General features: G+C 32.8%; 3 protein-coding genes and 1 pseudogene across 4 annotated transcripts in view; 2 read left to right on the top strand and 2 right to left on the bottom strand.

The window, feature by feature from the left end:
• Positions 1–3,746, top strand: part of LOC107486483 (F-box/kelch-repeat protein At3g23880-like) — a 31,824-nt gene extending 28,078 nt beyond the window's left edge. Inside the window, exons 2-3 of one of the 2 annotated variants that reach the window (XM_052260858.1) lie at positions 2,055–2,997; positions 3,262–3,746. In XM_052260858.1, coding sequence (XP_052116818.1) covers positions 2,055–2,997; positions 3,262–3,287 — 969 coding nt within the window. In that variant the 3' untranslated portion in view covers positions 3,288–3,746. Of the gene's footprint in view, positions 1–1,274; positions 2,998–3,261 lie in introns of those variants that run through there. The other variant, XM_016107034.3, reaches the window with a different exon arrangement.
• Positions 3,747–5,247: 1,501 nt separating this feature from the next.
• LOC127739676 (disease resistance protein RPP13-like) lies at positions 5,248–7,079 on the bottom strand. The gene is made up of 3 exons (XM_052260741.1): positions 5,885–7,079; positions 5,594–5,773; positions 5,248–5,462 (listed from the first exon to the last, which is right to left on the bottom strand). Exons 1-3 carry the CDS (start codon positions 7,077–7,079, stop codon positions 5,248–5,250), a joined length of 1,590 nt encoding a protein of 529 aa, XP_052116701.1.
• On the bottom strand, positions 6,953–8,119 carry LOC107486192 (TMV resistance protein N-like). Its single transcript, XM_052260866.1, has 2 exons — positions 7,806–8,119; positions 6,953–7,694 (listed from the first exon to the last, which is right to left on the bottom strand). The coding sequence occupies exons 1-2, from the start codon at positions 8,009–8,011 to the stop codon at positions 7,409–7,411; spliced, it is 492 nt and encodes a 163-aa protein (XP_052116826.1). The 5' UTR covers positions 8,012–8,119; the 3' UTR covers positions 6,953–7,408.
• An 813-nt stretch (positions 8,120–8,932) lies between these two features.
• LOC107486490 (filament-like plant protein 7) lies at positions 8,933–14,322 on the top strand (annotated as a pseudogene).
• Positions 14,323–25,157: the final 10,835 nt, after the last annotated feature.

Raw genomic sequence — 25,157 nt, 5'->3', positions numbered from 1 at the left:
ATTATTTTACAGATTATTAATTATATAAATCATGATTAGGAAATTTGTTATGATTATGTTGTTGTTAGACGTGTAGTTGAAGAATATAAATAGAATGGTTATGACTAATTTTTAAATATTTGTTAGGTTTTATTTAAATATTTTTTTACAGATTATTAATTATATATATCATGATAAGGAAATTTTTTTATGATTATGTTGTTGTTGTTGTTTAGTTTTGTGTTTTTGGCCGGATCGGACTGGCTGGATCAGTAATGAAACTTTTGAACCGGACCGGCCGGTTCATTCAGAAAAACTGATTGAAATAACTTCTATGTTCTATATTAGTTTAAAATAACGTTATATGTTTCAAATGTTAGTGAACACATGTGTTGACTTTTATTTTTTTAACTTCTTACTATTTTTTAATTTTTTTTTACATAGGATCGGGTCAACCGGTTCAATGTCTAACACATACATGACATCAACGCGTGCTAAAATAATGGTTAATAAATACTAATTCATTCATAAATAATTCAATAACTAAATAAAAAAAACTATTATTTTTTTATAACGTACCTACAGTCATATATTTTGGAAACTCCGGAACATGCATGGCTTCCAAGTCCAGAACTCGCATGAATGAAGGCTCCCCAAACGGCATATCGTTTGCGAGTGCATCTGCCACCTCTGTCACATCTGGATCCATATTTACGTCACCATGATCTTCATCTCCATCTACACCAACACATTCGTAGTTGCTTTCGAACTCTTCTTCACGGTCACTATTATAATCTTCCCGTAGAATGTTTCGGTCAGCCTCAGATTATTCAAACTCAACATACAACTCGATAAACGAGATCTGGGCCCGGTTTTCAATATACATTGAAAACATCTTCTGCATGCTCGCTTCGTCCGTCACATATCTTGTTTGAAATTGGACAAACCCACCAAATACCGGTATAGGATATCTGTATAGAACACAGGATATTTTTTTTGCCCTCTCAGAATCAATCTTCTCACAGATCAAACCTTTGAGTTCTTCAAAGGAAATGATAAAAGGAATAACAACATCTAGTGGATTTTCACAAATAATTTTATCCCTTCAGACGTTTGTAATAAAATTTGACCAAAATAATACACCTTTAGTAGTACTCTATCACTCATTTCTCCTACTCACGAAAAAAAACATAACATTAACTACTAACTTCTGTGATTTAGAACAAGTATGAAAGAGACCCAGAAATACGAAACAGAGGAAGCGACGCTGAAAAAGGGAAAGAAGACGGGTAACCTAACACTAACTCGTTGCACACTCTTATATAGACTCTATACTCAACTCGGACCATTCGACTAGGTTAACTTCATTCAAAAATATATTAAACAACCAAATCGGACCATACGTTTTGATAAACCGGTTCTGCCATCCCTAGCCAAAACGGACGGTCCAACTCCAGTCAACTTCCGCTACATGCAACTCGGACCGTTCGAGTTCTCTTCCAACTCGGTCCGATTTATCCGCACCAAACCATTTTCCCTCCCCACCCCAAATCGGACCGTGCGTCTTCGGATTTAGAAAATTCACAAACGAAGAACTCGGATGGTCCGAGTTCTTCTCCCAAAAGCTGCCAAAATTCTGCCCCACATACATATCTAGCCCCCTTGATTCCATATAGATGAAAAGCTCACATACAGGCTCCATTTCCATAAAATTGAGCCTCCAAAACTGACCCTACCCTTCCCTTATGTTTCCAAAGCAATTTGAAGTCCCGGGTTGAGTGAATTGTTATATGAATTGCGAAAAGCTCAGAAATCCAAGCATGGATAAGAAGAAGCAGCTTAAGCACACGGTGAACAAAGCAAAAGAGCAATCGAGCATGGAGAAGAGGAATCAGAATGACAAGAGCAAGACCATTCACGACATCCTCCCTCTTGATCTGATTCACAAAATCCTTCTGCGGGTGCCGATCAGACATCTCACTCGCCTCAGATGCGTTTCCAAGCTGTGGTCCTCTCTAATTTCCGATCCTGATTGTGTGGAATTACATTTTCACCACTCTCCCGCTGCCACCAAGGCATGCTTCTTCATGAAAAACGACACTATGGCTTACTTGGTTTACTTAGACGACAATTATGCATCACAAAAAGTGGTGTGTCCCCCTTTCAAGAAGAAACCACCTTCTGATTTTGAGGTATTGGGATCCTGCAGAGGATTTATTCTCTTGCATCGATACCCACATTTTCTTGTGGTATGGAACCCACTGACTGGAGTCAGCAAAAGAATATCCTATTCTCATATTGTTAGTCGTCCTAAATACCATAGCTTTAGGCTTCCCTACAGTACGCATCTGCATGGATTTCGTTATGATGCATCACAGGATGATTACTTAGTTGTTGCAGCTTGTAGGGATTATGAAAGGCAAGAAGATCACTTGGAATGCTTGTCCTTGAGAACCAATTCATGGATTAATCTTGATGCTGTACTCCCCAGTCCATTGGATTGGTTTGACCACAATTCTTGTGGATTGTTCTTGAATGGCGCTATTCATTGGGTGCCTTCCTGTCCTAAAGATTACAGGGATGCTATTCTTATCTTTGATCTGAAGGAAAGGACTTTCTCAAAGATATCTGCACCGGAACAACTGCTAACTGTTGCATGCCCCTTTCCAAGTCTCGCCCTACTAGGAGACTGCCTATCTTTGTATGGTCATAATTATGGTCGCGGTACAACTGAGATATGGGTGATGAAAGAATATAAAGTGCACTCATCTTGGACTCTCTATGAGATTCCTTGCAAAATCTTTCAGCCATTGTGCTTATCCAGAAATGGTGATATTATTGGAAGAGGTTATGATAAAATAGGGTACTTCATATACAATGTCAGAGGAGACCTGCTCAAGCGTTTTAAAAATCTTCCTTGTCCGCCTCCCATCGGATACTGTGTATACAAAGAGTCTCTTGCCGTGTTGCCACTCCCTAGCGGCATTAAGGATAAGGATAAGAAGAAGAAGGAAAACTGTATGTAACTATTTTCCTATGCTTTGTATGCTATTCCCATTCGTTTTCAATGCGTTGTGATTAATGAATAAGTAATGTGGAATATGCATTATGCATAAGTTTCAATCAAATGTCACTTTATTCCATGGATATTGAAATTTGAATTTATCAATGCTTAGGGAATAGTTAATCATTGTCTTGCTTCCTATAGTCTGGTCTTGTGGTGGAGTTTCAAAGTTTAGATCTTTTCCATGACTAAAGTTTACCAGTTCTGCTTTTTGGCAGGCCATCAAGTTCACCATCAAGTTTAGGCTCTTTAGAATCACCCAACATTCAAACAGAGAGAGAGAATGAGGAGCAACATATGAGTGGACAACTTGCCACTTGGGGAAGAACATTTGAAAAGTGCAAATGAAGTTTAGTCTATTTTTAAATCCAATATATCTTTTGAATCAAATCTATTAGTAATATTTCTTAGTTGGTTATGCAAAACTTTATAGGTTTTATTTTGCAGATTACATAATATACTCCTTCTTTTAATCTTACCTTTAGCGTGGTTTTTAGAAGTTCACTAGCAAATGATGGCAAACCCAGAAACAAAAAGTTACAGTATAGGAGAGTTGTTTTATTTTGAGTCTTGCTTCCTACACTCTAGTCTTGTGGTGAGGTATGTTTCGTTATTGTGCTGAGTGCTATACATAAATATATTTTTTCTCATTGATTGTATACTTTCAGTTAAGATGTTAGCTTTGGCAATACCATAAATAATTTTTAGCTGATGTGTATCCTTTGTAATTTTATTAGGTACATCACAATGAAATAAGACTCAGAAGATTTATCTTAATGTCATACAAGTAATCAATATGTGACTGATAAAATTGTTAGTAAAAAAGTTTTGGTAATTAACTAAAGAATTGATGTAGAGGCAGAGGTGCTTACCTGAATTAGGAGTTACAGATACATTAAATTCTCTTAAAATTCTCCTGTTTTCAGAAACCAAATCAACACACCATGTGCATATCTGTTTAATCAACCTTGCTTATGCTTATTGCTTGATGATGACAGAATACTTGCATGAAATTGTCAAATTTACTATATTCTCTACAATATTAGTTTTTAAATGTAATAAATTTCTTTATGCGGTAGATTTTCAATTCAGTTTTTGTATTTGATTTTTTGATGTGTTAAGAGTGTGCAACAAGGGCTCAAATACACATTTAGTAGTGTGTATTTAGAGTTCAAATATCTACACATAAAGTATAAAAATTTAACTGTCTTGAGTATAGCCTTTTACAACTTTTAGAATTGTTATAAATTCTGCATTGTAAACTATGTTGTGGACAATAATACCAGTCTTGTATCTCTTATTGTTTCCCCTATTTTTTCTAGGCCTCTATCCAAGTATCATAACAGAAAAGACTACTTAATTTGCTTGCTCCTGTATTTTCTTCATTTGACTATTTAATGACTAAAGATGAGGTAATGAATGTACAAGTAAATTTGGCTATGTAAAATTTAAGATGTTTATTTTGTCAATTACATAGACCAAATATACACCTCTCTTTTTAATCTTGCTGTTAGTGCGGTTGGTTTTAGGTAGGGGTATTTGCAGTGTGGTTTGAATCGTTTTGAGTCAAAAACTCATCCGATCCTGTCACGGCCCAAAATGAACCATGACCGGCGCTCAGAAACAGTTTCCTAGCAACCCTATCAGACTCAAATATAAATTAAATAAGAAAGTTACAAAGATTTTGAATAATTTACAAGTTCTAAAATAATTAGTAGAAAGAGAAACTTATCCATCTACTTTTATATATTAAGAATAGATGTAGAAGTACTGAGCAAGATGCATTGTGCATCAAGTTGCATTCAGATCTGAGTTTTGACCATCCATGGTGAAACTTGATTTATCAAGTGCTTGGGGAATCATTAATCACTGTCTTGCTTTGTAGAGTCTAGTCTTGTGGTGAGGTTTTAGGGTGTAGCTGAAGGACTGCCTCTTACCTCAAGTGTCCACCTGAAAATTTGATAACCCTATGTTTATCTTGGAAATATTAGAAGCAAATTCACGTCTTTTTAATGACAAATCCTTAAAGTCCGCTAGTTTTAGTTTTTCTAGATTTTTTAGGTGATGGAAGATTGCAAGCCTTGTAGTAGTTCATGCTCTGTGCAGTTAATTTTGTAACTCCACTGCAAACCCAATTTTCTCAGCTTGGGGAATCTTCCATTCACAATGGAGGATATTGTCACCCCGTCTTCAAGTGTAACAAGTTAGAGAGTTTGTAGATTCGGCAAACAGTCTTCTCCTGACGTGTCTGGTGGAACTGTTTTACTCGTTATGTATAGCCTGCCTTCAAGATGTCTCAATTTCTTGAGCCTCCATATTCCATGTGGAAGTTTATAACGGTGAAAATGTTCTTCAACAATTAGAGTTTCTAGATTTGGAAGGGTGCAGATAGGATCAGGTTGATCCTTTGTCGAACACTCTGAACCCCGATTTAGTCTCAAGTATCTTAAATAGATGAACATACTTAAATTTTGGGCTGCTGGAAAATAATAATAGTCAAGTCCAAAGTCCAAAGGGATCTAATGTCTTTCTCCGTGCAGAACTCTATACCTTTTTCAGCTCTAATCTCTGATATGCAAAGATCAAGGAGAAGGTCATGAATCCGGCAGCTTTTGACTCCTCCATCACTCCTTCTTTTTGCCACCATCACCAACTCATTCAAGTACTCTTCAGCAATATCTTCTAATTCTGGTGCATCTAATATTCCTGTTTTTGGTGCCTGTATTAACCCTTCAACAATCCATAATTGTATCAATCATTTCACAGGAATTGCATAGTCTTCGGGATATATCCCAAAGTATAGAAAACATGTTTTTAATCGTTGTGGCAAGCTGTCATAACCAAGCTTCAGTACCTTGGTGACTTTACTGTTATCTTTAGCAAGATACCAAATGACGCTGCGCATGATTCTCATCCACTCAACTGTGAGTCTCTTCTTCTTCCCGACAACCCCCGCCAAGGTGATAATAGCAAGTGGTAAGCCTCTACATTTTTCAGTCATTAATCTACCAATAGATTCTAGAACAGATGGGCACTCTCCTCCCTTGAAGACCTTCTTGCAGAAAAGTTTCCAACTTTCATCTTCATCTAGCAATGGAGGGAAGTAAGACTTTGATCCTGTATAGTTTGCCACACCATCATTACGGCTAGTTATCAATATTGCACTGCCTTTATTGTTGTCCGGAAATAAGCATTCTACCTCAGCCCAAACTTCAGGCTCCCATATGTCGTCAAGCACTATCAAATACTTCTTCTTCTCTAAGAACTTTTGGACCTTGCTCTTTTGATCATCCTCGCTTATGTCTTTGCCTTTAGTAGACTCAGACAACCCGCAACCTTTCAGAAGGATTTGAAGAAGCTCAGTGGCTTTGTAGTCCTTAGAAACGGTAATCCACACACAATAAGAGAACAACTTCTTCACCTCATTATTGTTGTAAATTTTTTTAATAAGGATAGTCTTACCCAAACCACCCATGCCTATTACGGAGATAACATTAAGATTGGTCTCATTTTCCTTCAACTGCTTGGTTACATTGTTGAAGATATCCACAAAGCCCACCATATCTTCCTCGAAGACCTTATCTTGCTTCTGATTTGATCTAGCACCTTGCATTCCTTCGAATTCACCTTCATTAATGCAATATTTCTCAATCTTGAATCCATCTAACACTTGATTATTTAGGAATTTGGCATCTCTTGTTGTTATAACAATTCTACTACCAGGACAAAACCAATCACCTTCTCCTGCCAATGAATCCAACTGTTCTATACTATCAACATCATCAAGAACCAGAAAGACTCTTTTATTATGCAAACTTTGTTTTATAATAGAAGATCCTTTTAATGTGCTTCCCAACTTAGGTTTTTTATGCACACCCATTTCATGCAAAAGTGTTTCTTGGAGATTTTCTAGGCCATCAGCACTCCTCCTTGATTTTTCAGAGACTTTATGAAGAAAACTCGCAGCTTCAAATTGATGCCTGAACCTGTTAAACAACTCTCCAACAAATGTGGTCTTGTTACCATCTCCATACATGACCAGCATGCAAATGGTATTGTCAGATTCAATATTCCAAAGTGATTACACTGCTTCAAAGTGAGAATCAAAACCAATTGGATGCTTAATGTATAGTGGTTCTGGAGGAAGCTTCTCCGAGACCTCTTGAACAATTTTGTTGATAATCTCACTTTCATAGCTGCATGAAATATCTCTTCAATATATACTCATTTTACATAAGGAAATATATACATACACCATCAAAAAATGAAGCAAAGTTACTATAAATGCTCAAAATCTTGTAAAGAAGCTGTGAAAACAGAAGCTAACACCAAAACAGTAAGGTTACTTCATGAACTAAAGGTTACTCACCTCTTCACTGTACAAGTCACTCCACTTAGATTGGCCACTTCACGCAAAGCCGACCTCCATGCTTTTATATCATGGGAGTCTTTGCCATATCTGTCTTCATGTTTCATCATGTCTTTTTCATATTGGTTCCTCTGGCGCCTCATATCTGATGGTTCCACTTGATAAAAGATTGGCAAAATTGGTTGATTTTTTCCATTATTCCAGCACTTCATGATCTGTACTAGTTCATCCAAACACCATGTGGAAGAAGCATAGTCCTTACACAGCACAGCAATAGACATCCTGTTATTATGATCCACATGTAAATTAATTAGTTAGTTAAACTAGTTATAAGTTAGTTAGGTGATGATGATGTAAGCAGTTAGTTATTTTCAGTTTTCAGTGAGGTGATACCTGGATCTTTCAATGGCTTCAAGAAGAGTATCTCTGATTCTATCACCAACTCTGAGATTCTCATCATCTCTGAAGGTGGTGATTCCTCTCTTACACAAAGCATGATAGAGGCGATCTGTGAATTCGTATCGGGTGAAGCCTCTAAAGCTCAGAAAAACATCATATATGAAATGTGAGGAGGAAGATTCTGCATCATGATCTGCCATGAGACCAATTTTTAGTGGATCTTACAATTGTGATAGCATAGTTATTCAACCGGTGAGCTCTGACTCAATGAACCAAGAAAGCATAGGTGAAAAAACACAATGCTAGATAGAAAAGTTTTTGCCAATATTAAAATTCTAAAGTCACATGAATGGAGTTTGAGTTGTAAATCATTCACAAACCGTTAGTCTTATTAAATATTTTGGTCATTCTCCATTACCTTGCTTTATTCTAAAGTTGCAGATCATGATTCATGTGTGTACATAGTTTTATGTATTATTTATGCAAAAGTTGCATTTTAGCTCTTTTTCATTTCTAAAGCTGTGACATTTTACTATGAAAATCTTATACATGCTTCGTTGTTTCTGCTGATTGCTATAGATAAATATACTTTTCTCATTAATTTGATTGTATACTTTCAGCTACCATGTTAACTTTGGCAACGCCACAAATATTTTTTAGCTGATGTGTATCCTTATAATGTTAGGCACATCAGAATGAAATCAAACACATAAGATCTATCGTAATGTCATACAAGTAATCAATATGTGACTGATAGAATTGTTAGTCAAAAAGCATTGGTAGTTAACCAAGAATTGATGTAGAGACTGAGTTGGTTACTTGAACTAGGTGTTACGAAAGGGCAACTACATAACCTAATTTATAACTCAAGAAATAAAGAAGAAAAACTGGCGATGAAACTGGACATGCCAGTAGAATTTCATAACAAACACTTGGTCAAAGCGAAATGTGTATGCTTATTACAAATACATTGAATTTTTCTCAAATTCCCGTTAGTCAGTTACCAATATCAAGATTATTGTTGACATATGAACCAGTAATATGTTCTCTAGTAATTAGACACAAAAAAGTAACCTTTTGAACAAAGAGCAAAGTCTATCCTAGACAATAAAATGAGAGAAAGGTGAGGTGGTTGTGAGTTGTGGTGCTGCTGAGAGTACTCAGAGGCTGAGTCATTTTCCTGAAATTCTGTGCCCTTAGCTTCGGTAACTGATTCAAACACTCACAATTCACACATTATTAATCATATGTCTCTGTTTCAGTAACCTTGTCTTTCCTTCTCAGCTCAACTACAGCATTTCACTGTTCCTTTTTGTTGTCTTTGATGGACGATCAATGCACAACCACCTTCATTCTTAATAGGTCAGAAACTCAGAAACCAAACCATACAATGCATGTCAATGATTTCTCTGTTGAATTTCTTCTGTTTTTCAGGTTGATGTTGTGTTAATTACAATTCTTTATGAAATGTGATGTCATGTGCCGACAATGTACATGTCTATGTAAATAAAAGAGTTTAAATAATTTATTTTTATTTGCACGCACATATTTTCCTTTGGCTACAGCTATCGTACTATGACAGATAAAATCGATCACGTGTGCTTAAAATTCTTCATATATGATCTAGCTACTTGTTGAGGACCATATTCTTCAATGAAATTTGATAAATTAATGATGTAGTGCTTCTCAATGGTGCTCATCCAACTATTAGTATTGAAAGAAGTGAAGCCATTATTCTTGTTAGCTTGGTTTATTCCTATGATGAATTCATTATTCTATATTTGTACTCCACATTCCTATTTCTCTAACTGAAAGATCCATGCAGATTTTTCATCATTTGAAGCATTCTAAGCAGTATGGATCACAAGTCTTGGCTTTGGAGGAAAAAGTCCTTGGAAAAAGCAGCAACTGACAAAGCAAATAACACTTCAAAAGAAAACGAGGAGGTAATTTGTTTGGTTGAGAATAAAAAGGTAATTTGATTATGTCTAAAATCAGTGGTTTTATACTGATAACAAACATCTTTTTTTTTTCATACATAACATAACAGTGTTATTCGTAAGGGATCATAATTTTGTTAAGTGTAATATTTGCTTTATCATTTGATAAAAATGATTTTTGTTTCATGCTCTGCCTTTCTGTTATAGGTACAGGCACTTCTAGCAGAAAAAGAAGAATTGGAAAAAGACTTGAAAAGATTGAATGATAAGCTTGCTTCTACAATTTCCGACAATAAGTCGAGAGATGAGCAGGTGAAGAAACAAACAAAAATTGCAAAAGAAGCAGTGACAGGTAAAATTTGCACAGTTTCTGTATACTGGTTTATCATTTGCCTTCCTGTTAATAATTCAGGATCTCGTAAAATGTTGGTGTCTATGAAGCAATATCTTGAAGAATCAATGCAGCAGCAAATAGTTTATGAAGAAAGAGTGAGTCATCTGGATGGCGCTCTCAAGGAATGTATGCAACAGTTGCGTTTTGTTAGAGAACAACAAGAGCAAAGAATTCAAGATGCTGTCATGAAGGTTTCAAAAGAATTTGAACAAGCACGCTTGGTTTTGGAGGAGCAGCTATCAGAGACCACTGAAGAGCTTGCTAGATCAGCCGTTGAAAATGCTCATCTTAATAAATCTATTCTTGCAAAAGAAAAATTGATTGAAGATCTAAAAAGACAATTGACTTGGGCAGAGGCAGATCATAATGGACTGATGATTAAGTTGGAGTTTGCCGAGAAAGACAACACATCTCTAAAGTATGAGGTTCGAGTGCTTGGCAAGAAACTTGAGATCCGAAATGAGGAGATTGAATTTAATCGCAGAACAGCTGATGCTTCTCATAAGCAGCACCTAGAGAGTGCCAGAAAAATTGCCAAGTTAGAATCAGAATGCCAGAGATTGCGTCTTTTGGTTTGAAAACGGTTACCAGGTCCGGCAGCCTTGGCGAGAATGAAGAATGAAGTTGAACTGTTGGGATAGGAATCACTTGATGTGAAGAAGAAAATGGTGAACTCATCCAATGTAATTGAATCTTCAGTGGACAATCCCCTTGAGAGTACCAATAGAAGAATCACTACCTTAGCTGAGCAACTACGTGCTGTGCAAGAAGAAAACAAGACTTTGAAAGAGTCCCTTAATAGGAAAGCCAGTGAACTCCAATTCTCAAGATCAATGCTTGCCCGCACCGCCTCAAAACTATTGCAACTTGAGTCACAGATCAAAGAATTGTCCAAAGGTCAAGTAGCATTGGAGCAGCCTAGAAGTATTCTTGCATCACACGAATTATCTTTGGCATCAATGTCTGACGTTAGCAGTGATGACAAGGTTAGCTGTGCTGAGTCTTGGCCTTCTGCATTGGTCTCAGAGTTGGAGATCCTCAGAAGTGCAAAACAGAAGGAACTATGTCATGCAAAAGTGTTGGAAGCTCAGACATAAACCTTATGGATGGATGACTTCATTAAAATGGAAAAATTAGCAGTTATCTCTGTTGAAAAAGCCTCTGAACCTTCTCATGCTTCTTTAGAAGCAGATAGTGGAATAAAGGATCTCTCAGAGACTGGACCAGATGAAAATATCACTGAAGTAGTTGGTAAGGAGATCATTCCGGTGTCTGATCATACGGCTGACTTCGCAACATCCAACCATGAAACCTGTTCCGGTGATATTTTCGACGGTTCCGGGTTGGCTTCATCATGTTGTAAAAATGATCTTGGGGCGAAACTTCGTCACTCATAAGACCCTTGATGATATAACTGAGGACATCAAAGTTGCTTTGGGGTGTCTAAACAATTCAGACCAATGTGAGTTTCATTCAAGCAAAACCCGTGATCATTTTGAAACAACAGATAAACCTCAAAGTAATTCTCTTGTACCCCAATCTGGTGAAGTAAATGTTGCTGAGATCTCATCAATAAAGAGTAGAAAACAAGAAACTGGGACTGATCTGAGTAAATCCATTAGCAAGATAGTTGAACTTATTGAAGGGATCAGCATGCCTGCTGAGGCTTATGATGATTCAAATCCCCTTTGTAGAAGAGATGGAAGTTCAGACAGGAATCTAGAAACGACGACAGACTACATGGTCCGTGTTCTACAGTGGAAAACATCTGAACTTAATAATGTCTTGCAGCGATTTCTCCATCTGTGTTATGAACTACTGAATGGCAAGGCTGATATTGAAAATTCTGTTGCAGAACTGACCACAACTTTGGATTGGATTATGAATCATTGCTTTTCTCTTCAGGATGTTTCGAGTATTATGGATGCTGTTAAGAAACAAGTTGACTGGGATGAGACACGAAGTGAAAATGAAGCTGAAATTAGGATGACAAGTCATTTTCCAGAAGTAGATAAGTTGCATCTTCCCAAACAACAGTTGTCATGTGTGCCACTGCTAACTAATTCCGACGGCCATGATTATCAGACCAAAGCGATGAAAAATGATCATAAGGAAGAGTTTAAAAGTGTTAATGAGGTCAATTGTGAAGCCCAAAAGGAAGTCTTGGAAAGTAGCCTTCAAACTGCTGCTAGGAGAACAGAACCCATAATGAATCAACTTCAGGAATCAGAGAAAACTATTGCCAGTTTGAGATTGGAGTTACAAAACCTGAAAGAATCCAACAAAGCACTTGAAGGCATAGTTGTCGAACCGGTGATCGAACCAGTTAGATTATTGGTCACCGAGTCATTGGTTCAACTAATGGGTCAGTGGTTGAACCGGTTGACCCGGTCCTATGTAAATAAAAAACAAAACATAGTCAAAAATTTAAAATACATATTTTTACTAATATTTTAAAAATATCTAATTATTCTAAAACAACATGGAACAGGAACAATAAATATTTTGTTAATTTTACTCTATCATAAATATTTTTATTTTGTTTTTATATTAAAATAACTATTATTTTCTAATTTCAATAATTTATTAATTTGTTTATATCTATTATACTATTATATACTACAACTATTTATTGAAAAATAATATTAATATATATTATATAATTATGAAAAGAAAAAATAAGTTTATAATTATTGTTAAATAAAAATATAATTAATTTAAGAATGAGTGAGTTTATAACTAAAATTAAAATAAATTAAATAGAAGTAAATTATTTGCTGAAAGATATCTATATGTATTTTAATTTGCACATATATTAAGAATAAGCAAGTCAGCCTGGTGGTTGTGACTACCATTTCTATCCTTGAGGAAGGGGTTTGAACCCCATCTCTTTCATTTTGAGGAAATTTTGAAACTAAAGCAGTTCGGTCAAACCGGTCTTTATCGAGTTTGAACAATTTGCACCGATTCTTTGTCTTATGCGGTCTAATCATCGGACTGGATCGGTATAAGATCAGGTTTACTGGTTTTCCAGTCGAACAGTCAAATTGTTCGTGCTAAGAAATCAGGAAGTCGAAGCTTATGGAAGAAGCTATTAGGGAGGAAGAAGAAAGCCAAAAAGAAGACACGTTTTCTGTTTAACACATAAAATGCAATTCTAATGTTTTTTCAGTACTTCCTGTAGGAGAGGAAGCAATTATATCTCTTTGTTGTATTATTAATAAAGAAAGGAGTTATGTGTTTGTCTTTCTGTTTATTTCTTGGCTCTTGGAACGCCTGAAAACTGAGAACATTAAATTCATGTTATGGACCACTAGTCAACTAGTGTTATGCTATATATACTTACCGATTGTGAAGCACTAAGAAACACATTTAAAAGAGGGTTCCAGGTTTCGTTAGCTTGTATCAATGTTCTGAAAATCGGACCAAATCGGCCGGTCGGATTGGTTTAACTGGAAACCAACATAAAAAACGATCCGGTCCTCCTCCTAAAACCGTCATTCTCTAAATTGTTGGAAAATTGTTGAACCGTCCGATTATTGGCCGGTTGGACCGAACCAGAAACCGATCGATTCTTAAGAAACGACGTCATTTTCATTTTTTTTTTCAAAAAAATAAAAAACCACTACCCCTCGACGTCTCCGCGGCCTCCTCCTTTCCCTATCCCAAATCCATACGGCCATACCTTCTTTTCTAGGCTTTTTAGCTCGGCACGTCGTCTTGTCTTCGTCAGTAACTTCGCTGTTCAAAGCTTCCAGCTGCTGCGTCGTCGTGTCATCGTCGTCTTCCTGCTGTTAGTGGAAGGTTAGTGAATTTGATTTTGATTTTGAGCTGTTTCAGTATTATGAAAGTTGTTAGGTTAGATAGAGGTGGTGAATATTATGGAAAACATAATAAAACAGGACAATGTCTTAGTCCATTTATAAAACTTCTAGAAAGACATGGCATATGTGCACAATACACAATACCATACACACCGCAACAAAATGGTGTGGCAGAAAGGCGTAATCGAATGTTAATGGATATAGTTAGAAGTATGATGATCAATTCTTCTTTACTCAAATTCTTGTGGATGTATGCATTAAAGACTACCATGTATTTGCTAAATAGAATTCCTAGTAAAGCTGTTCCAAAGACTCCTTTTGAGTTATGGACTAATAGAAAACCTAGTCTATGATATTTACATGTTTGGGGTTGTCCAGCAGAAGCAAGAATATTTAATCCACAAGAAAAAAAATTAGATTCTCGAACAGTGAGTGGCTATTTTATTGGCTATCCAAAGAAGTCTAAACGGTATATTTTTTATTGTCCAAACCATAGTCCAAAAATTATAAAAACTGGTAATGTCAAATTCTTTAAAAATAGTGAAGTTAGTGGGAGTGAAAATCATCAAAATGTAGATATAAAGGAAATTAAAGTTAATATTTTTAAACATATTAGTGTTTCTTTATCTACACCTACTCAAAGAGTTGTTCCAACTATTGTTGAACATATTAGTAGTGATGAACAAGATTCGAATGATAATACTCCTAATGAAAAAAATAATTCACAAATATCAGAAAAAATGAGTCTCTAGAAATACCATTGAGGAGTTCTCAAAGAGAAAAAAAGTTAGCTATTCCAAGCTATTATGAGACTTATTTACAAGAATAAGACATTGGAATATCTAAAGATCCAGTTTCATTTACACAAGTCATAAATAGTAATGACTCATAAAAATAGATTGATGCCATGAAAGAAGAGTTAAAATCCATGGAAGATAACAAAGTTTGGGATATTGTTAAATTGCCAGAAGGTGCTAAATGTATTGGTTGTAAATGGGTCTTTAAAGTTAAGCGAAACTCAAAAGACAATGTTGAACGATATAAAGCTAGACTTGTTGCTAAGGGATTTACTCAAAAGAATGGTGTTGGTTATAAAGAAATATTTTCACCTGTTTCTAAACAAGATTCATTGCGTATTATTATGGCACTTGTGGCTTATTATGACTTAGAACTACATCAAATAGATGTAAAAACTACCTTTTTCAATGGTGATCTTGATGAAGAAGTTTATATGAATCAACCTGAAAGTTTTTCAAATGAAGGAAAAAGTCGTCTGGTGTGTAAACTTAAGAAATCAATATATGGACTGAAACAAGGCTCACGACAATGGTATATTAAATTTAATAATACCATTCTTTCTTTCGATTTTGAAGAGAATGTTGTTGATATATGCATATACCGAAAGATCAGTGGGAGTAAGTTCATCTTTCTAGTCTTATATGTTGATGATATTTTGCTTGCAACAAATAATTTGAGAATGTTGTGTGAGACTAAAGAATATCTTTCTAGAAACTTTGAAATGAAAGATATGGGAGAGGCATCCTATGTGATAGGAATTAAAATTTTTCATGATAAATCACAAGGATTGTTAGGATTGTCTCAGAAGGTCTATATAAATAAAGTTCTAGAGAGGTTCAATATAGAAAAGTGTTCCGCAGGAATTGCACCAATTCAAAAAGAGAACAAATTTAGTTTTATGCAATGTCCAAAAAATGATATAGAACGGAAGCAAATGGAAGCAATTCCATATAGTTCTGTAGTGGGAAGTCTTATGTATGTGCAAACCTGCACAAGATCGAACATTAGCTTTGCAGTAGGAATGCTAGGAAGGTATCAAAGTAATCCTGGAATGGATCATTGGAAAGCTGCAAAAAAGGTTTTAAGATATCTTTAAGGTACAAAGAATTATATGCTCATGTATAAAAGATCTAGCCAATTAGAAGTAATTGGTTATTCAGATTCAGATTTTGGTGGATGTGCTGACACAAAAAAAATCTACATTTGACTATTTATTCTTATTTGGAGAAGCTGTCATATCATGGAAAAGCTCTAAGCAAAGTGTTGTGGCAACATCTACTATGGAGGCAGAATTTGTAGCATGTTTTGAAGCTACAAATCAAGTTTTATGGCTGCGAAATTTTATTTCAGGACTTGGCATTGTTGACTCAATTGTTAGGCCATTGAAAATTTATTGTGATAATTCTGCAGCAGTATTTTTTTTCAAAAATGATAGATACTCTAAAGGTGCCAAGCATATGGAAATAAAGTACTTTGGCATTAAGAAGGAAGTTAGGAAACAAAAAGTGTCCATAGAACATGTTAGAACAGAACTTATGATTGCTGATCTATTGACTAAAGGATTGCAACCAAAGACATTTAAGGAACATGTACATAGAATGGGTCTTGGTTCTTTTAAATGATGCTAACACTCTCAGTTCATTATGTTTATTTATGTGTTTTCTGAATATTGATAGTTTGTTGTTTCTAGTTAAAGCAATATTATTTTATGAGTTATAACATAATGATCTAGAAACTTTATGGGACCGATATAAAATTTTGTGTTATTTATGTAGCTTGTGTAGTAAGATGCTAGTGATTGTAGTATATGGAAAAAAATTTGTTTCATATTAAATGCATGACTGCCATAACTCACACAAAGTATTTTACTATATTGAAGCAATTTTGTAACGTATGAAGATATGATTACATTTAGGCCAAGTGGGAGAATGTTGGAAGTTTATTGTAATTTAAACTTCTGTTGTAGCCTAATTGTAATTCTTTATAAATTATTAATAATTTAATCTCATCCGTTAATGTTAATGTTTGATGGATGCATTAGATTTAAAGGTAATAACACGTATAAAGATTGTCCTCTCTCTACCTTTATACACGATGTTTTACAGCTTTTATTTACTAAAAAATATTGAAAAACTGTCATCCTGATGAACGTCTGAAAACAAGAAAAAATGAGAGAAACCCATTTGGAAGTCCAACTCTACCATAATAAAACTAATTTGAAAGTCCAACTCTATCGTAACCAAAACTTATTATGACAACCAATCTAAGTATAAAAATCACAACTGTTAAGATCTTAATTAACGCTTCCGCTTAAATTAAGTTTACACAATTCACCACTTCATTAGAAAAACTTTATACTATCCTATGCCTTCAACTTAATACTTGCATATTTATAATTTATTTATTATTCTATTCTAAAACGATTTTTTTAATTGTACTACTGGTTAAATTAATTAAATCAATAAATCAATAACTAAAATGATTTGATGACCGGTCAAATTCTCAAAACCTTGGCTTGTATCAATGTTGATATGTTTTTGATATGTTGTAGTGCAATGTTACAAACACTTTACCAATATATAATAGTTTCTAAATATATTTTTGTCTATTTAATCCTGTTGTATACGTTAACTTGTCAATTTTATTAAAGGGCTGAAAAATGCAAGAGTATGGTGATGCAGATCATATAGAAAAGGATCTCGCTAAGAAGATAATGGACTATTTGTACAATGTGTATAATAGGCTATTGAGTTACAAAATGAACATCAACTCTTGACCTTTCGGATCTAGCGCTCTAATACCATGTCATGATACCACTCATCCCAAAAACTTCAACTGATGAGAAAAAGATAACACTAATAATTATATCTCTAATACTCCATAAACCTTCATTGTACACATTGTATAAATATTTTATTGCGTCCTCATACTTTTCCTGTAAAAAATTATAGACATGCAAATCATATTTTGTCTATGGGAAAGTATGAGGAGTCAATGAAATATTTATACAATGTGTATAATGGAGATTTATGGAGTATTAGAGATATAATCATTAGTGTTACATTTTTCCATCAGCTGAAGCTTTTGGAATGAGTGGTATCATGACATGGTATTAAGTGCTAGATCCGAAAAGTCAAGAGTTCGATCCTTGATGAATCCAAAAATTAAACTAATTTTTCGAAAAGATATTTATTATCTCTTGTACTCGGATGATTATTCTAAATAGTATAGAAGATGCTCATTTCATAACTCAATAGCCATCGTGGACTCTCTCTCTCTCTTACCCGATTTGAAGCATACTAAAACTTACCTTTATTGAAAGTTTTTCTTTCTTTCAATTTGTATTGGGCATGATTACGAATTTAATATTTTTTTAACACATTTAATTGCTTTGTTACATTTGTTTAGACTGCTACTCTATCATATGGGTTTGGATCACTTAAATGAAACAATCAACTCTAATTGAATGTTTAACCCAATAAATTAACGTTTATTATCATCATTAAATTAATTATATCCTTAACTCAAAATAATGTATACCATAGCATAATAAAAAAATAATAAATTATAGTAGTCGTCTAACCTTTCTCTCAATTTAAGTTGGTTCCGCAACTTTTACATGTGACTCAATTGGTTCCTTCCATGGTCTTAGATATTTTCAAGCACTGATCTAGTTTTAAAAATTAGGTAAAGTGCATGCATCTATTTAAATTGGTTCCATAAATTTTACATTTGACTCAATTTTGCTCCTTCAAATTTGAATTGACTTAAAATGGTCAGTTAAAATTCATTTTATAATGGTCCCATAATTTTAATAGACATAAATAATTTCCGTGCGATCCAATTCATAATTCTCTAATTTTAATAATGTAATTCAATTTGATCCCTTAATTATTTACACCAGAGGATCAGATCGTTTAGGTTGTATTTGTTTACAGTGACATTATACTAAAACAAGGACATTAAACACACATCGTGTTTGACATGTGAGATATGAAGAGAAATATTGTGTCCATACACATTGAATTAGTGTATTTTGTGTTTATCATAACAGAAAAGAAACAAAGACACTAACAAGAGACATAACTTATTTTTCATTTTTTCTTTTATTATTTTTGTTTTTATAATTATATTTTTTTCTCAAATTTTTTGAATAAAAAAATAAGAATAAATTAGATTTTTATAATTTGTTCTATTTTATCACTAAACAAAATATAAGAACAATAAATTCTATATCTCTATTTTTTATATCTTATTTTTAGTGTTTTGTCTTGTTTTATTTTCAAAAACAAACATAACTTTAAAAAATAGTGATTAATAAATCAAATTGAATTACCATATCAAATTTGAAGAACCAAATTGAGTTTACAAAAGGATCAAATTGAATTACAAAATTGAGTTTGGAAATCTATTTTAGGTCAACTAAAGTAAAATTGGGATGCCTGAATTATGTCATTCATGAAACTTGAGGAATCAAATTAAATTGTTTTTGTTTTATTTTTTCTGTAACGTTAATTTCAAATATATTGGTTTTAATAATATTTTTGGGGTTAACACTAGTAACAAGGTGTTGACATGGTAATACCTTGATGATGTGGTAATTCTCGCTACATCTTATTGATGTCCAGGGTACAGTTAGGTCTGAAAATTGGGGCAGAGCTCTCCCACTTAAGATCTTTTTAGCTACAAATTTTTTTGGTTTTGCCGACAGCTTTGACGTCAGTAATTATTATTACCGACAATCGGGATCGTCATTGTGTGGGTGATTGTTACATTGAAAAATGTGTGATAAAAAAATATATATCATTTATTTATCAAAAAAATAAAAATTTTTACATAACATTTTTATATGAGCAATGCTAGGGGGCCAGCAATTTTTGTGATTGTTAGCCATCAACTAGTCATCAATAATAATTTGATGGTGTGAGATTGGTGTTAGATTTCATCCAGTGGCTCACATTTCTCTGCTGGTTACATGCTGGCCAAAATTCAATAAAATTGCTGCCCCTAGAGTTTTCTTTTTTATATTATAATTATTAGCTACCTCACGTTACCATAGGAATAGTATATCTTTGGACGCAGAGAAACGCAATCATCAAGGAGTGGTGATGAAATATAGCACGAGTTTGTAATTAGCCATTGCTCCAAATCTCCAACTACTTTCATACCTTCATAAAATATAGCACGAGTTTGTAATTAGCCATTGCTCCAAATCTCCAACTACTTTCATACCTTCATAAAATATAGCACGAGTTTGTAATTAGCCGTTACTCCAACTCTCCAAGTGTCCCACTACCTTCATGACCATTGTCCAAAGGATCGGAGTGGTCCCTCTTAGAAGTGCCCACCTCTTTACGTTGACAACAGTGAATCATCCGTGATCAATACTACTGAATAGTATTTTAATTAAAAATATTAAAAATCAATAAATTTTATAATTTATAGTTATTAATTAATTATTATTAATATTTTTAATAATATAAAATTATATTTTAATAATATAAAATTATTTATTTTTTTATTAATTAAATATTAACTAAATTTTAATAAAAATACTAACTTTTTCGTATTGCAATTATATTCGCGGCTACATTCATTCATGAACAATGATATTATTCACATGGTTCTTAGTTATTTATACACTTATTTTGTTACTAATTACGTAACTTTATTTTGAGCCTTCAATTCATAAAATTATTTTCATTGTGGTCTTGGTACATTTTTATATTATTGATATCTTTTCATTTTCAGATTCAATAATATAAGAATTTATCTATTAATTTTTTTACGATAAAAGTATCTAAATTCAAATGTTTTATTAAACTTTTAATAAAATTTTTAAACTATATATCCCGTCTTTTATCATCGATCTTTCACTTCACCATCGCTTCTTCTTCTCAAAATCTCAATTTTTCACACTTTATCCACCAACAGAATGATATAACATTTCATCTTACTCCAAATCTCCACTACTTTACTGTAATATAGCACGAGTTTGTAATTAGCCATTACTCCAAGTGTCCCACTACTTTCATGACCATTGTCCAAAGGGGTAGTCCCTCTCAGAAGTCAGAAGTGCCCACCATTGTCCAAAGGGAATCATCCGTGATCAATACTGAATAATTTTTCAATTACGTTCGCGGCTACATTCATTCATGAACAATGATATTATTCACAGATATAATAAAGAGATGGTTCTTAATTATTTATACACTTATTTTGTTACTAATTACGTCACTTTTGAGCCGACAATTCATAACATTTATTTTCATTGTCGTCTTGTACATTTTATATTCGATAATACTAGAAAAAAATCAAAATTTGTTCAATAATTAATAAATATTAAATAAGATAAAATTTAACTATTTTTAGTTAATTTTTTTATTACTAAATATTTTTGTTTTATGATATATTATTGATTTTTTTCATTTTTAGATTTAATAATATAAGAATTTATGATTTATTGTTTGGAATAAGATAACTCGTTTAAATTGTGAAATATTTTTTATAAAAATTAAGGTTCAGAAAATCGAATCGATTATCAAACCGATTTAATTATTAGTTTATTAGTTTATTGGTTCAATTATGGTTTAATCAAAAAATTATTTTTATAATAAAAAATAAATAAATACACTAAAATATAATTATAGTCTAATATAAACGTTAAAATATCATCTAAATTAAGGATTGTTTTTTTCATTTTATATACGTGTGATAACGGCGGTTCAAAACCTCCATAATCACCAAAACTACCACCAAATACAAAGTCAGTTACGGCAGAAAAAAAAAGGCCATAATGTCTAAATATTACGGCGGTTCTTCACAACCGCCGTAATATAAATGTCATTTTAAACCTTTTTTTAGTTGAATTAAAAGTATTATACAACCACAATGTTATAATCTCATTCAAATACAAACTCAAAATTAAAGTAAAATAACAAAAGAAACAACTAAAAATACTTGGGCAAAACAAGTATTAGTAATGTAGCTTTTCATTCACTATTTATAAAGCAATATATCTCCAAGTTGGATCTCTTTTTTGCCCCGTAGATTAGAAGAAATTTATTATTGACTATCATTAGAATCATGAGGATGAAGAGCATCATTTGAAGCAAGAGGATTAGAACTAGGAGGATTAGAAGCTAAGTTATTCTCAGCAGATACATTATTATCTCTAAATGCTTTTTGATTGATGCTCTCATCCACACCTAAAAATTATCAGCAACCCAATAACAAATTAACAATATTATAGTAACCAAATCAATGTAAATCAATAAACTACAAAATTACAGAATCAATAAATTACTGAAACCTTAACATCATTAACATAATATCAAGTAAATCACAGAATATAAGAATCAAGATTCTAAGAAAAATCCTAAACCAAATCACAGTAATGACAACAAATCAATAATAATTGGAGAAGAAAATGCAAAAATCACATATTCACAATTCTAAAAAAAAAGGAATATCTTCGTGGCAGATTGAGGGAGGACGCAACAAGATTGGAGAAGAGGTGGATAGAGCAAGAGGAGGGTGGAGCATTGCAGAATTAGAGCAGAAAAGGGCTGGAGCGCGATGGAACAGAGCCGATGCAGAGGAACGACCGACGCTGGTGGAACAGAGAAGCGGCTATGTGATGAAGGAACGATCAACGACGCGAGACGATTCGCGGAGGCCTCGAGTAGTGGCAGAGTCGAATGAAGCAGGGAAGGCGGCTTCAAGCAGTTGCGACGACGGTAGTAACTGGACGAAGCAAGTGTGGGAGTGAGGGAGGAGCTCGAAAGATTCTGGGAATGTGCTCAAGGAAGAAGGAGTTAGAGTTCTAACTTTCTGGGAGTGAGTTCTTGCCTGGGAGTTACCGTTTTCTTTCTCTCTCTTTTTTTTTTCAAAAAACGAAATGACATAATTTTCGTTCAGAATGTGAAAACTAACTGAATCACTATTCAATTTGACTGACCGATTTGCGATCGATTCAACGTTTCTACAACCATTTTTTAATTTGACGATTATAACTTTTAATCGAATTGCAAATTTCATCAATTCACGGTTCGACCAACCAGTTCAAACCTATTTTTAGAATTTTAATAAAAAATAATATTATTTGCCCGAACTATAACGAAAATATTAGTAATCTTCCATACAATAACTATATTATTTGAAAGTCGAGTTATATCTACATCTATAATCGAATATTTAAAGTAATAAGTAGGCCTAAGCAAATTAAAATCAATATAAATAATCTTTTCAACAACTAAACCAAAAATATTTTATTTTCTGAAATATAAAGGAGTGATTCATAAAACATTTATTGATATGAGCGTTAAATTGTTTATATTTTCACTGTAATTTTATACTTTGTCAAGTAACATCTCAATCAGTAGAGTAAGTTAAAGTTCATCTCACATTCATCCAGTAAAACTTGTTTTTAATTTCCGTTTAACAAAATCCTAGAAACCCTATTTATATTATTTATTTATATATATATATATTTTACATTATAAAATATATTTTCATTATTTTATCAATTATTTTACTACTAAAAATATATGTTATAAAAAATAAAAAATTCCTCAACTAAATATATAATAGAATGAACATATATATAAAATAATTGATAATTCCATGAAGCTCCGAAATATTATTGACACGAATGCACACGTCAGTGATTTATTAAAACAGTTTTGATAGGTGTGAAGAATCAACATTTTTCTTATAATAAAAAGTTAACAAAGCAGTAAAGATTAATTTAAAGATATTATTGGGAGTAAAATTAGTAAAAATAAATTTAACTAAATGTGCATAAACTGGAAAAAGTTAAAATTAAAATTTATTTAAAATGTTAAAATAGAATTAAAAAAATTAAATATTTAAAATATTTTTTAATATTTTTAGAAACAAATTTAAATGTACTTTATCTCATATTCTATTTTTATTTAGCCATTTTTTATTTTTTAGCATATTTATAAATATTAATTATATATTGACTAAAATACATACTGATATTTACTTAGTGAATATCATTTATTATTATTTCATCAATAATATTAATTGACGGTGAATATCAAAATCTTTGAGTAAGTTCAACTCAGATGGTGCTAGGTATTATTAGCTATATATTGTTTTAGATAAGTAGCTAGAGTCGGTAAAAGGCTCAGAATTCTCCAGACACAAACAAGCAAGGATAGAACACGACGCACCTTTGATCGTTATTTTTTTTGGTACTCATTATAGATTTATCATTTTTTTTCGTCATATAATATAATGTAGGTAAGATTGGTTCACACTTTAACCTATCGATAAGAGTGTCAAAGGAGAATTCTAGTTATCAATAACTTGATAAAATTAATAAAAGGCATATATATGATCAATTCGTTCCCCCTAAAAATAGTGTTGTTGGTACGTAAGAGATTAGGATAAGTGTAGCAAATTCATGGTTTATAAAAACTAATATAAGAAATAGCAGTGAAATACCAAGAATAATATAGGGAGGAAGGGGGCAACGGCTCCAAGCTTTAATTTTTCCTTTTTTTTTGGTAAGTTACACTAAAATTTAGTCTAATCTCTCTTAAAATTTGTATTTCTTTTTTTATTACGAAATTAATTTTTATCATTTTCTGAATTTAATATAGCTCTATCTCTAATACAGTATATCAACAAATAGAAAAAATAGACCAAAATAAAATAAAATAAAATAAAAACAAAAAAAATATGTATTTCCCAAAGGAACAGCCTCGTGTCATGGCAATCTTACTATTACCATGCTGCTGCTCCTGCATCATGATGATGATGATGATGATGATATGAGTTATCCATGCACTATTATTATGTGATGGCTGGAGTCTTGTTTTGTTTTTTGGCTTTTTGTTTTCTTTACCATTATTGCTCTGAGTCTGTACTCCCGCAAGGACAGTAGGCCAAAGAAGAAGAAAAACGTGTAGGTATAAAATTTGAAGAGTGTTAAGAGATAACATCAATTAATTATTATTAATATATTTAATAATGTAAAATTATATCTAAAAGTGTGGAATTATTATTTTTAGTTAAATGTTTATCAAATTTTAATAAAAATATTGACTTTTTAGACTATTTCATCAAACTTCGAATTAATTGCCAGTAAAATATTAATCCAACCGGGTTCTTTTATATATATATATGGCCTATATAAAAAAGTACAGGGAGTCAATGATTTAAGTGTATAATGTGTATAATAGAGATTTAAAAAATATTAGAGATATTACTATTAGTATTACATTGTCCTGTCAAGTTACACTTTTGTGATGAGTAGTTTCATGACATGGTATTAGAATTCTGATTTTTATATGTGCACGATCCCTGTTTTTGCATATACATTTTTTTGTATATATTTTATTTTTAATATTAAATTTAA

The sequence above is a fragment of the Arachis duranensis genome, chromosome 4 (assembly GCF_000817695.3).
Source record: "Arachis duranensis cultivar V14167 chromosome 4, aradu.V14167.gnm2.J7QH, whole genome shotgun sequence".
Lineage (NCBI taxonomy): Eukaryota > Viridiplantae > Streptophyta > Magnoliopsida > Fabales > Fabaceae > Arachis > Arachis duranensis.
Note: the sequence above shows the minus strand (reverse complement) of the source record. Positions and strands in the feature narration are given on the sequence as shown.

What these genes read in the sequence shown, in the direction of transcription:
- LOC127739676 (XM_052260741.1), bottom strand. Translation starts at nt 7,079, where the DNA reads ATGTATGGAGATGGTAACAAGACCACATTTGTTGGAGAGTTGTTTAAC. An exon ending in CACCAAGGTACTGAAGCTTG is followed by an intron (nt 5,774 to 5,884) that starts GTTATGACAGCT and finishes GGATTGTTGAAG; the next exon opens with GGTTAATACAGGCACCAAAA. An exon ending in AGAGATTAGAGCTGAAAAAG is followed by an intron (nt 5,463 to 5,593) that starts GTATAGAGTTCT and finishes ATCGGGGTTCAG; the next exon opens with AGTGTTCGACAAAGGATCAA.
- LOC107486192 (XM_052260866.1), bottom strand. Translation starts at nt 8,011, where the DNA reads ATGGCAGATCATGATGCAGAATCTTCCTCCTCACATTTCATATATGAT. An exon ending in GAAGCCATTGAAAGATCCAG is followed by an intron (nt 7,695 to 7,805) that starts GTATCACCTCAC and finishes TCATAATAACAG; the next exon opens with GATGTCTATTGCTGTGCTGT.